Genomic DNA, 14,361 nt, shown 5'->3' on the forward strand with positions numbered 1-14,361 from the left:
AATAAATTACTAATAGGAGTTTATTATAAACCACCGAATATACTACAGAAAATCTACTACTAAACGAGATAGACAAGGCGGCAAATCATAATGAGGTGGTTATTATGGGGGACTTCAACTACCCAGATATAGACTGGGAAACTGAAACCTGTATATCTCATAAAGGAAATAGGTTCTTGGCAATAACCAAAGACAATTATCTTTCCCAACTGGTTCAAGACCCGACCAGAGGGTCGGCCATACTGGACTTAGTATTAACTAATAGACCTGACAGAACAACAGATGTGCAGGTTGGGGGAAACCTGGGAAATAGTGACCATAAATTAATAACCTTCCAATTATCCTTCAAACGAGCGTTTCTACAGGGAGGAAAAAAAATACCAAACTTCAAAAAAGCAAACTTTAGCCAACTAAGAGAGGCCATAGGCCTAACTAACTGGGACAAAGTCCTCAAAAATAAAAATACAGCTACAAAATTGGATATTTTTAAAAGCATCCTAAAATTTCATTGTGAGAGGTACATGCCTTATGGGAATAAAAGGTTAAGGAACAAGAAGAAACCAATGTGGATAAATAGAACTGTAAAGAATGCAATAAATGACAAAAAGAAAGCATTTAAATCACTAAAACAGGAGGGTAGCGAGGAAGCACTGAAAAACTATAAGGAAAAAAATAGAATATGTAAAAAGCAAATAAAAGCCGCCAAACTAGAGACCGAGAGATTAATTGCCAAAGAGAGTAAAACTAACCCTAAAATGTTTTTCAATTATATAAAAAAAAGCATAAATCTGAAGGTGTCGGCCCTCTACAGAACAATGAGGGGGAAGTCGCAGAGAGCGATGAGGAGAAAGCAAAGCTGTTAAATATTTTTTTCTCCACTGTATTCACTGAGGAAAATAAACTGTCAGATGAAATGCTGAATGTAAAAGTAAATTCCCCATTAAAAGTGTCCTGTCTGACCCAGGAAGAAGTACAACAGCGACTTAAAAAGATTAAAATAGACAAATCGCCAGGGCCAGATGGCATACACCCCCGTATCCTAAGATTATTAAGTAATGTCATAGCCAGACCCTTATTTCTGATATTTACAGACTTTATACTGACAGGGAGTGTTCCACAGGATTGGCGCATGGCAAATGTGGTGCCAATAATCAAAAAGGGTAAAAAAACAGAGCCTGGAAACTATAGGCCGGTAAGTTTAACATCTGTTGTGGGTAAACTGTTTGAAGGTTTTCTAAGGGATGCTATCTTGGAGGATCTCAATGAAAACAAGCAAATAACATCATATCAGCATGGCTTCATGAGGGATCGGTCATGTCAAACAAATTTAATCAGTTTCTATGAGGAGATAAGTTCTAGACTTGACAGCGGTAAATCAATGGATGTCGTATATCTGGACTTCTCCAAAGCATTTGACACTGTACCACATAAAAGGTTAGTATATAAAAGGAGAATGCTCGGACTGGGAGAAAACGTCTGTATGTGGGTAAGTAACTGGCTGAGTGATAGAAAACAGAGGGTGGTTATTAACGGTACACACTCAGATTGGGTCACTGTCACTAGTGGAGTACCTCAGGGGTCAGTATTGGGCCCTATTCTCTTCAATATATTTGTTAATGATCTTGTAGAAGGCTTGCACAGTAAAATATCATTTTTTGCAGATGACATTAAACTGTGTTAAGTAATTAACACTGAAGAGGACAGTATACTGTACATATATACTACAGAGGACAGTACACTGCCACAGATAAATCTGGATAGATTGCAGGCTTGGGCAGAGAAGTGGCAGATGAGGTTTAACACTGACAAATGTAAGGTTATGCACATGGGAAGGAATAATGCAAGTCACACGTACATACTAAATGGTAAAACACTGGGTAACACTGACATGGAAAAGGAATTTTTATAAACAGCAAACTAAGCAGTAAAAAACAGTGTCAGGCAGCTGCTGCCGAGGCCAATAAGATAATGGGTTGCATCAAAAAAAGAAGCATAGAGGCCCGTGATGAGAACATAGTGCTACCACTTTACAAATCACTAGTCAGACCACACATGGAGGACTGTGCACAGTTCTGGGCTCCTGTGAACAAGGCAGACATAGAGCTGCAGAGTGTTCTGAGGAGGGCAACTAAAGTAATAACTGGAATGAGGCAACTACAGTACCCTGAAAGATTATCAACATTAGGGTTATTCACTTTAGAAAAAAGACGACTGAGGGGAGATCTAATTACTATGTATAAATATATCAGGGGTCAGTACAGAGATCACTCCCATCATCTATTTATCCCCAGGACTGTGACTGTGACGAGGGGACTTCCTCTGCGTCTGGAGGAAAGAAGGTTTGTACACAGACATAGAAGAGGATTCTTTACGGTAAGAGCAGTGAGACTATGGAGCTCTCTGCCTGAGGAGGTGGTGATGGTGAGTACAATAAAGGAATTCAAGAGGGGCCTGGATGTATTTCTGGAGTGTAATAATATTACAGGCTATCGCTACTAGAGAGGGGTTGTTGATCCAGGGAGTTATTCTGATTGCCTGATTGGAGTCAGGAAGGAATTTTTCCCCCCTTAAGTGGGGAAAATTGGCTTCTACCTCACAGGATTTTTCCCCCTTCCTCTGGATCAACCTGCAGGATAACAGGCCGAACTGGATGGACAGGTGTCTTTTTTTTCTGCCTTGTATACTATGTTACTATGTTACAGTTTTTTCATGTAAAAACTCATTTGCATAAACATGGCCATATTGGAAAGACATACAAATAAGCAGAATCTGCCTTGTTTTTCAGCTAAAAAAACATTTGCATGGAAAATTCCTGATCTACACTACTCATGAACAGCGCCATCTATTGGTTTCATAGTCTTATGACAAGACTATTAGACTATAAGTCTTATGACAACCATATTAGTCTTGTCATAAGACTATGAAACCAATAGATGGTGCTGTTCATCTTGTTGGGGCGCGAGTAAGTGGGGCACTCTGCTCAACAGAGTCTACACACCTTGTCATTACAAGCAGGGCAATAGTTCTTAGATACACCCTAGCAAGCTTATATTACCGCAGATAAAGTGCTAGAAGATGTGTGAATGATAGCAGCAATCCGATATACACCTCAGTGTTAGAACAGGCTATTATAGGCTGAGTGCTACTAGCGCCCCAACAAGATGAACAGCGCCATCTCTTGGTTTCACAGTCTTATGACAAGACTAATAATCTTGTCATAAGACTATGAAACTAATAGATGGCGCTGTTCATGTGTAGATCGTGAATTTTTCATGCAAATGTTTTTTCAGCTAAAAAACAAGGCAGATTCTGCTCATTTGCATGTTTTTCTATATGCCCATGTTTATGCAAATGAGTTTTTACATAAAAACAAAACTGTATAGAAAGGTTATTGAATATTATGTTAGGACAATCAGAAAACTTTTTGTTACCATAATGATATTGATCTAGGTGCGCAGGTTCAACCAAGCCATCCAACAAATGTGAAGCAACTTTGAAGCTTATTGGCTCTCAGTCAGAAGAGAGCTGATTTGGAATGTCGCAAGGCTGCCATTGTAAGGTATGCTGACTAAGCCTGTCATCTGTCTCATGGATAGATTGTTGGCTTCCACATACCTGGCTTTTGGCATATAGCCTTTGTGTGGTTGTCTATTGTGTGTCATAGATAATAGGAGTCCAAGATGCATCCAGCTATCCTCTTAATGCTGTTTCCAAACCATTTTGATGGGTTTTCCATCAATTTCTAACTTTTTTTGTGAACCAGACACCCTCTTCTCTTCCGAGCAAGGGGTGCCTGGGGTTCTCCTATTGACTTCCATTGTGCTCGGGTGCTCGGTAGAGTACACGAGCATACCGATGTGTTCGGCCAGAGCACACAAGCACTTTGTTGCCCGATCAACACTACTATGTACAAGAATATAACTACTATAATACTACCTCCTATGTACAAGAATATAACTACTATAATACTGCTCCTATGTACAAGAATATAACTACTATAATACTGCCTCCTATGTACAGGAATATAACTACTGTAATACTGCCTCCTGTGTACAAGAATATAACTAGTATAATAGTACCTCCTATGTACAAGAATAGAACTACTATAATACTTCACCTATGTACACGGATATAACTGCTATAATACTGCTCCTATGTACAAGATTATAACTGCTATAATACTGCTCCTATGTACAAAAATATAACTACTAGAATACTTTCCATGTATAAACTCGAGACTAGAGATTGTGTAATTTTGTGTTGTTCTCCCAGTATGGGGCTTGCTAGCGGTGTTCAAAACATGGTGGGAGTTGTAGTTTTGCAACAGCTGAAGAGCCACAGGTGGGTGTACGTTCCTGTATCCTTTGTGTTTGCATCTGTTGATCACCCTCATGGTCCTCTGGGCTTCGGTGGGATGTTCCAGGACTGTTTCTAGCCACACTATCACATTATATTCTCTGTTATTGTGCAGTCATATAAAGGAGGAGGATGATATCATTGTGTGTGGTGATATCCACCCTGCATATAGGACGTGCACTAGAATTACGGTATAATTACCTGCTGTGATGGACGCCAGCCTCACGTAGTCAAACCCTCTCACAAATGATTCATAGGGTGAACTCTCTAAGACACTTACACCTGAAAGAAAAAACACATTGAAACTGAGTTACCGCTGTCCCTCCTAAAGTCTTCTCTTACACTCTCATTATATTTGCTTTTCACAAAGGTAACATTTGACCGGCAATTTAATGTGAAATCGGCCCGAGTGAATGATGTCCTTGGAAGGGAACATTATCGTGGAAACTGGCAGAGCCCTCTCCGGTATCATTTCACTTTACAGGAAGGCTCTCTGCTCTTGACAGAAAAAATATTTATTCAAAGCCAACTCTAGAAGTGAAATGTTTCAATTTTAAATTTTTCAACTTTGAAATTTGGGAGGTATAATGCAGCGCATGTCCTCAGAAGCAGAAAACATTTGTCCATACTCACCGCTATTATTTTGCTATAACAGACCATCAGAATTGTGCTTTTTCAGCTTCTCGGCAATTGCTGCCATCAGAGCTTGTTTTTTTCTACTCAAAATGGAAAAACTAGCAGTGGCCAGGTTTGAGGTGGTCCCAGCACTACGCTGGGTCATCTGAACACTGTCAAGGTGTCACCACGTGTTGCTGGCCTCTTAAAGGGTTGGTAAGGCGTGGTGCACCCCAATGAGAAATAAGTCCAGAGAGTTAGAGTCTGCAGTAACCAGCTGTCCCTCTGTCTCTCAGAAGGGTGGTACACTGGCCAAAGGGCTGGTGGCCCAAGGTCTGTGGCTCAGTCATCTGCCTGGCCATCTAGTCAAATATCTGGTGATCCAGGGCCTGTGGAAGAGTATCATCTTCTTCTAGTCACTAATGTAGTCTAGGAGAGTCTCTCCTACTAATCACTGTTCCCTAACTGCAGAACACTAGGGGCTCTGACTGCTCTCCCTGTCTACAGTTTCTAGATGAACTAGAACCTTCTGGTGGGAGGGGTGGAGTGGAGAAGCACAGCCTAAACAAATACAATGCAGTTTCAGTCTGCCATAGACTAGTATAGAGTTTCAATAAAAGTCTATGGGAAGACTAAACAGTTTTTTCCAGACATAAACAAGTCTTCATACATATACAACTGAGCTAAACCAGTCAGAAGGTCAGTGCTGGTGTCTAGTATTTGTATATTCCCTCATAATAACCGTGGAAGATTTCTAACTTCTGCATAGATAGAAAGCCCCAAAGTCTCTTAGCTGGCTGTGGATTAACCCTTTCCATCGTGCAGTGCAGATATAGTGTAACAAAAGTGCAAAAGAACAGGATATGCTGTAATAAACATATAAAATGCAGTTCAACAATGTGAAACAGTGTAAGTGTAAACAATGGCATAAAAAGTTAACCCTTTGAAGTGCACAACTGTAGAGAGTTGACGGCTTTGCGTAGCAGCAATAGGGGCAAATGTCTACAAACGTCCATAGTCCAAAGTACCCTTGCTCCAGGGCACTACAACTATAATTAAATGGTACCTGTTACTAAGATTAAACCTATTAAAGCAATCAAATGGGCTGGTAGGGTTGTTCCTGCTGTTTAAAATGATACCTGTCTTGTGAAAATTGGTGGTGGCGTTTCTGAGAAAATGGACTTCTATTTGTAGCGCACCGAGGGGCGGGGCCTAGCTTCAGCTGATCAGCGCTGACCACACCTCTTGGTGCGTTAAAGCTTTAAATTGGATGAAGAATAAAAGTATTTTTGCTCAGGAACGCCGCCACCGATTTTAACACGACATGTATCATTTTAATCAGCAGGAACAGCACTATAAGGTAGTATACTATATATACTATATAGTTTAATAGGGTTGATCCTGAGGACAACTGCTCTTTAACCCTCTCCCCATCTATTTCTTGTGTCCCATGCAAATCTAGGGCTGGAATGAAAGGTAGGTAAAGTAGGTGGTCGATGGTATTTTTCAAATTTTCAAAAGTTTCATTATAACATACTTAATGTTTCAATTCCTGCTAAGATCTCTGCTTGTTGTCAGTGAATAGTATATGCCTGTTTACATTCAGAGGCTAAAACCCCATCCTATTCTTCTTCCCTAGGTGCACAGCTTATTACAATGTTCCAGAGCTCACCCTTTTGTATCAACCCTGCACCCAAGTCACTTAGATGTGAACAAAAATGGTTTTCTTCACTGACTGCAAGCAGTTATCTTGTATCCTATAAGCCACATGACCATTGCCATCCCATTGCTCCACACTGCGTTTGCTGCCGGTCCTCTCCTGTGTTCTCGCCTGACACACACCTTTCAGCTACTCCTTCCTGCCAGTGAGACTTTTTCATAATTTGTCATCTAGGAGGCTTGTAGCGGAATCTCAGAAATGTGCATCTTTTCTGGCTCTCATTATTATTGCTGCCATGGTCTATTACTTGTGATATTACAGCAACAACATTTTTTTTCATGGCAGTTAAAACAGACAGACAACAGCGTGTATTGATTAAAGCGAGCCGCCAGTTACACGGCAAATGATGGAAATAAATCATCACTGCAGGAATGGGGCACATTTATGGGAAATGTTGTGAGATGAGCAAGTCTGGCTGATTCAGAGGAAGACTGCGCTGGTATTAAAATGCTCTTCAACCAATGGAATATGAAGGGTCCAATGCTATCCGCTATACCAGGGTGGCCCAGTGCTCCCTGCCATAGTTACTCCAGGGTGGTCCGGTAATATATGAGGTATCTAGCGTTATATTCTATAATTATTCCAGGGTGGTCCGGTGGTATTTGAGGTATCTATTATTATATGCTATAACTATTCCAGGGTGGTCCGGTGGTATATGAGGTATCTATTATTATATGCTATAACTATTCCAGGGTGGTCCGGTGGTATTTGAGGTATCTATTATTATATGCTATAACTATTCCAGGGTGGTCCGGTGGTATATGAGGTATCTATTATTATATGCTATAACTATTCCAGGGTGGTCCGGTGGTATATGAGGTATTTAGCATTATATACTATAGTTAGTCCAGGGTGGTCCAGTGGTAGATAAGGTATCTAGAATGATATACTATATTCCAGGGTGGTCCAGTGGTATATAAACTATCTAAAGTTATATACCATAATTATTCAAGGGTGGTCCGGTGGTATATGAGGTATTTAGCATTATATACTATAATTAGTCCAGGGTGGTCCGGTGGTATATAAGGTATGTAGCATTATATACTATAATTATTCCAGGATGGTCCAGTGGTATATGAGGTATCTAGAATTATATACTATATTCCAGGGTGGTCCAGTGGTATATAAAGTATCTAGTGTTATATACCACAATTATTCCAGGGTGGTCCGGTGGTATATGAGGTATTTAGCATTATATACTATAATTAGTCCAGGGTGGTCCGGTGGTATATGAGGTATTTAGCATTATATACTATAATTAGTCCAGGGTGGTCCGGTGGTATATAAAGTATCTAGCGTTACATACTATAATTATTCCAGGGTGGTCCGGTGGTATATGAGGTGTCTAGAATGATATACTATATTCCAGGGTGGTCCAGTGGCATATAAAGTATCTAGCGTTATATACTATAATTATTCCAGGGTGGTCCGGTGGTATATGAGGTGTCTAGAATGATATACTATATTCCAGGGTGGTCCAGTGGCATATAAAGTATCTAGCGTTATATACTATAATTGTCCCAGGGTGGTCCAGTGGTATATGGGGTATTTAGCAATGTAAACACACCAGCTGCAGCGCTCTCCCGTGAGCTTTCTCTGGGAGGCACAGAATTAAGTCCCGGACACGACCATGTGAATATTCAAATAGAAAAAGTAGAATCCGGCTTCCCATTAAAGAAAAAGTTTTATTTCCTTGTATAAAATATCCAGACATCATATGCAAAAACTTTGTCTACGCGTTTCAGACCTTAGAAATAGCGGTCCTTCATCATGACATACAAAAGCTAAAATAAAGTCCCTCTCTTATAGGATTCCCCCCTTAATCTGATGAGTCGCACAGCCCACATACTGTAGCCGCATTCCCTGCAAATTCCGTATTGCTATTCAAACAGTGTCGTATTGTATGGCGACCGCCATTGGCTGCGGAGGGGATCGACTGACAAACATTTAGGAAACTGCAGCCTCTGCGTCTATTGCTGCCCCATTTATAACAGCCCTTACATGTTACCACGCGGGTTATTTAGTCTTCGCACCGTAATCAAAAAATAAACTGGGGCTGACCCTGTGACCTATGGTAGGAGCCTTTCATGCTACACTTTTAATACCTGCCGATACTACATGTTCCCGCTCTCCGTCATAATCCAGAATCGGGGAGTGTCGCCGTATGATATTGCTGATCTCCCCGAACTCCTCACTGAGTCTTGTAACAAAGGTAATGGGACGCGCTTTACGCTTCATAATGCTTCAAAATGTGTTTTTATTCTTCTATTACTGATCTTATTTTTTGATTTTTGTTTGACTGTTAGGGGAAATACTAAAGGAACCCTATCTTGTGTCAGTGCACACTGCTTCGCCCTCTCGGTATTCTGCTCAGTGTAATGTGGTTGTGATCTTCTCTGCTTCCTGTGAGGACAGGGGGACATTTGAGCAGTCACGTCTAGCCCTAGTCGTCTCTCCCTTTGGGATATTTTTGATGATATGTGCAGGATGGCACGAAGTCGCCCAAAGTATGGTGTTTCCGGCTGACTCTTTCCTGTGTGTATGTGTCAGAACACCGGGCATTTCACTATCGGCCTGTAAACACAGATCTGAAACCACCATCGATGAGGGGTCACTCTGCATAGTTAGTGAGACTGAGGCAACACATCCATGTAGGCGCTCCTCAAAGACGGGTACGTCGGAGGCCACACCGGCAACAAGGTTAATTAGGTGATACCCACCCCATCCCTATAAGAGAGGGACTTTATTTTAGCTTTTGTATGTCATGATGAAGGACCGCTATTTCTAAGGGCTGAAACACGTAGACAAAGTTTTTGTATATGATGTCTGGATATTTTATACAAGGAAATAAAACTTTTTCTTTTATGGGAAGCCGGATTCTACTTTTTCTTTATGAGGTATTTAGCGTTATATACTATAATTATTCCAGGGTGGTCCGGTGGTATATGAGGTATCTAGAATTATATATTATAATTAATCCTCCAGGGTGGTCCAATTGTATATGAGGTATATTTTATTATACACTATAATTATTCCAGGGTGGTCCGGTGGTATATGAGGTATATTTTATTATATACTATCATTATTCAAGGGTGATCCAGTGGTATATAAGGTATCTAGCATTACATAACATAATTATTCCAGGGTGGTCTGGTGGTATATAAGTTATCTAGCGTTATATACTGTAACTATTCCAGGGTGGTTCAGTGATGTATGAGGTATCTAGTGTTATGTATTATATGTGGTATATAGTGTTATATGATATACTTTTTCCAGGGTGACCCAGTGGCATATACTATAAAGATACCAGAGTGGTCTAGTGTTATATACTTCAATTCCAGGGTGGGCCAGTGGTATGTGAAGTGTACAGAGTGCTATAGTATAATTATTCCAGGGTGGGCCAGTGGTATGTGAAGTGTACAGAGTGCTATAGTATAATTATTCCAGGGTGGGCTAGTGGTGTCTTTTTTTTGTGATTCATGTAAACACTCCCGTATGCACCTAACAGACCACTCTATATGAAGGAATATTTGTGAATATAGCAGGAGACAATCAGTTTTTTTTCCTATGGCTTTAGGCAAAATGCCGGTGCTTATGTACATACCATGTCTTATACAGTGCAGTGCATAGTCCCTGGTAAAGCATGGTCATGTCCCTGGTGATCTAGTGGTATATGCCATGTTTTGTCATCAGCATATATCATTCCCAGTGCTACATAACAACAGAACACACCCGTCTGCCGCCTGCTATATACTGTATCAAGACATAAATATACCGCCTTAGCCCTGGTCACCCAGAGGTACATGAAAGGTGGTAAAGGGGTATATAATACTCCCAGTCACAATGAATAGTTTTCGATACTGTATAGCAGAGCTCATTGTGGCATCATAGGATGGCCCTGGTTTATTGTTATGATACACATACCACGCAGTAATAAATGACAAATTCAACTCTGCTGCTCCTGGAAAGCAAGCAACCGGCAGAGGAGCAGCCGTGTGTATATAGCAGTGTCTGCCGTACACTGACCTTCCATCAAGGTGTGGTGAATGCTCCAATATATATTTAGACAGTTCTTCTCCTTCTTCATCCCTCGCTTGCACTTGCAGCCGTGCAGCTGGCTGGAGTGAAGGGCGTCCACGGTACGCTTGCACTGGCTCTTGGCATTGGGCGCTAGCTTGTTGGCACCATTGCCAGCTATGCACTGGCGCAATGTTCGTAAATTGAAGCTGCAGCTGGGGTTATTTTTGCACGATTCTCCGGCTTGTAGGCAGTCTCTGCTGGATGATGTGGCACCGGACATCCTTTCTGTGGGGGAATCAAAACAGAATATATTAGATAGACAATGAAAATGCCATGGTATCGCTGGGCACATTTCGGCTCATAAAACAGCTGATGCCACTACCCACCATAGAAAGGGTCAATGCCCAGATTCACAGGTACAGGGATTGCTCATTTTGACACCTTGTAGGGGTGCACTTAAAGGGGGTGTCTCATGAAAGATATTCTGCGTTCTTCACACCAGCACCTGGATATGAATACTTTAGCAATTATGTGTAATAAAAAATTTGCATAGCCACCGAGCTATTATAAAAATTGCATCTGTATAGCGCCGCCTTCTGTTTGTTTTTTTCCTTATTTCTCTGTCCACCTGACTAAGGTGGTTGCACATGCTCAGTTTCATTTCTCCCCTGTCGCCAGTTGTATCCAGTTAGAAGCTGTGACAGTTACAGCAGGAAGGGCATGTTCCTGACAATGGATATGCCTCCTGAGAAAGGGCATGCCCTTCCAGCTGCCGCAGAAAGAAGACTCCTCTGAAAAAGAACACACCCTCTAAGCTGTCCTAAAGACAGCTGCAGCAGAAAGGATATGCCCCCGAGAAAGAGACAAGAAGAGAGCTGACAAAAAGAGGAAGGATATGCCCCCTAGGAAGAGACATGTTCCCTGAGCTGTGATAGGGAGAGAGCTGCAGCAGAAAGAAAACACCCCCTAGGAAGAGACATGTTCCCTGAGCTGTGATAAGGAGAGAGCTGCAGCAGAAAGAACACACCCCCTAGGAAGAGACATGTTCCCTGAGCTGTGATAGGGAGAGAGCTGCAGCAGAAAGAAAACACCCCCTAGGAAGAGACATGTTCCCTGAGCTGTGATAGGGAGAGAGCTGCAGCAGAAAGAAAACACCCCCTAGGAAGAGACATGTTCCCTGAGCTGTGATAGGGAGAGAGCTGCAGCAGAAAGAAAACACCCCCTAGGAAGAGACATGTTTCCTGAGCTGTGATAGGGAGAGAGCTGCAGCAGAAAGAACACCCCCCCAGGAAGAGACATGTTCCCTGAGCTGTGATAGGGAGAGAGCTGCAGCAGAAAGAAAACACCCCCTAGGAAGAGACATGTTCCCTGAGCTGTGATATGGAGAGAGCTGCAGCAGAAAGAAAACACCCCCCCTAGGAAGAGACATGTTTCCTGAGCTGTGATAGGGAGAAAGCTGCAGCAGAAAGAACACCCCCCCTAGGAAGAGACATGTTCCCTGAGCTGTGATAGGGAGAGAGCTGCAGCAGAAAGAAAACACCCCCTAGGAAGATACATGTTCCTTAAGCTGTGATAGGGAGAGAGTTGCAGCAGAAAGAACCCCCCCCCTAGGAAGAGACATGTTTCCTGAGCTGTGATAGGGAGAGAGCTGCAGATGAAAGAAAACACCCCCCCCTAGGAAGAGACATGTTTCCTGAGCTGTGATAGGGAGAGAGCTGCAGCAGAAAGAATACCCCCCCTAGGAAGAGACATGTTCCCTGAGCTGTGATAGGGAGAGAGCAGCAGCAGAAAGAACACACCCCCTAGGAAGAGACATGTTCCCTGAGCTGTGATAGGGAGAGAGCTGCAGCAGAAAGAACACCCCCCCCCCCCAGGAAGAGACATGTTCCCTGAGCTGTGATAGGGAGAGAGCTGCAGCAGAAAGAAAACACCCCCCTAGGAAGAGACATGTTTCCTGAGCTGTTATAGGGAGACAGCTTCAGCAGAAAGAACAGACCCCCTAGGAAGAGACATGTTCCCTGAGCTGTGATAGGGAGAGAGCTGCAGCAGAAAGAACACACCCCCTAGTAAGAGACATGTTCCCTGAGCTGTGATAAGGAGAGAGCTGCAGCAAGAATAACACCCCCCCTAGGAAGAGACATGTTCCCTGAGCTGTGATAGGGAGAGAGCTGCAGCAGAAAGAACACACACCCTAGGAAGAGACATGTTCCCTGAGCTGTGATAGGGAGAGAGCTGCAGCAGAAAGAACACACCCCCTAGGAAGAGACATGTTCCCTGAGCTGTGATAGGGAGAGAGCTGCAGCAGAAAGAACACACCCCCTAGTAAGAGACATGTTCCCTGAGCTGTGATAAGGAGAGAGCTGCAGCAGAAAGAAAACACCCCCTAGGAAGAGACATGTTCCCTGAGCTGTTAAAGGGAGAGAGTTGCAGCAGAAATAAAACACCCCCTAGGAAGAGACATGTTTCCTGAGCTGTGATAGGGAGAGAGTTGCAGCAGAAAGAAAACACCCCCCTAGGAAGAGACATGTTTCCTGAACTGTTATAGGGAGACAGCTTCAGCAGAAAGAACAGACCCCCTAGGAAGAGACATGTTCCCTGAGCTGTGATAGGGAGAGAGCTGCAGCAGAAAGAACACACCCCCTAGTAAGAGACATGTTCCCTGAGCTGTGATAAGGAGAGAGCTGCAGCAAGAATAACACACCCCCTAGGAAGAGACATGTTCCCTGAGCTGTGATAGGGAGAGAGCTGCAGCAGAAAGAACACACACCCTAGGAAGAGACATGTTCCCTGAGCTGTGATAGGGAGAGAGCTGCAGCAGAAAGAACACACCCCCTAGGAAGAGACATGTTCCCTGAGCTGTGATAGGGAGAGAGCTGCAGCAGAAAGAACACACCCCCTAGTAAGAGACATGTTCCCTGAGCTGTGATAAGGAGAGAGCTGCAGCAGAAAGAAAACACCCCCTAGGAAGAGACATGTTCCCTGAGCTGTTAAAGGGAGAGAGTTGCAGCAGAAAGAAAACACCCCCTAGGAAGAGACATGTTTCCTGAGCTGTGATAGGGAGAGAGTTGCAGCAGAAAGAACACACCCCCTAGGAAGAGACATGTTCCATGAGCTGTGATAGGGAGAGAGCTGCAGCAGAAAGAACACACACCCTAGGAAGAGACATGTTCCCTGAGCTGTGATAGGGAGAGAGCTGCAGCAGAAAGAACACACACCCTAGGAAGAGACATGTTCCCTGAGCTGTGATAGGGAGAGAGCTGCAGCAGAAAGAACACACCCCCTAGTAAGAGACATGTTCCCTGAGCTGTGATACGGAGAGAGCTGCAGCAGAAAGAAAACACCCCCTAGGAAGAGACATGTTCCCTGAGCTGTTAAAGGGAGAGAGTTGCAGCAGAAAGAAAACACCCCCTAGGAAGAGACATGTTTCCTGAGCTGTGATAGGGAGAGAGTTGCAGCAGAAAGAACACACCCCCTAGGAAGAGACATGTTCCATGAGCTGTGATAGGGAGAGAGCTGCAGCAGAAAGAACACCCCCCCCCCAGGAAGAGACATGTTCCCTGAGCTGTGATAGGGAGAGAGCTGCAGCAGAAAGAACACCCCCCCTAGGAAGAGACATGTTCCCTGAGCTGTGATAGGGAGAGAGCTGCAGC

At 43.2% G+C, this 14,361-nt stretch overlaps 1 protein-coding gene across 1 annotated transcript in view; it reads right to left on the reverse strand.

Annotated features, from left to right (window-relative positions):
* The window catches only part of GFRA4 (GDNF family receptor alpha 4), a 385,411-nt gene that overhangs the window by 34,915 nt on the left and 336,135 nt on the right, over window positions 1–14,361 (reverse strand). The window contains exons 3-4 of the mRNA XM_044278104.1: window positions 10,718–10,996; window positions 4,558–4,638 (exon numbers count right to left, since the gene is read on the reverse strand). Coding sequence (XP_044134039.1) covers window positions 4,558–4,638; window positions 10,718–10,996 — 360 coding nt within the window. The remainder of the gene's footprint in view (window positions 1–4,557; window positions 4,639–10,717; window positions 10,997–14,361) is intronic.

This window comes from Bufo gargarizans, chromosome 1 (assembly GCF_014858855.1).
Source record: "Bufo gargarizans isolate SCDJY-AF-19 chromosome 1, ASM1485885v1, whole genome shotgun sequence".
Taxonomy (NCBI): Eukaryota; Metazoa; Chordata; class Amphibia; order Anura; family Bufonidae; genus Bufo; species Bufo gargarizans.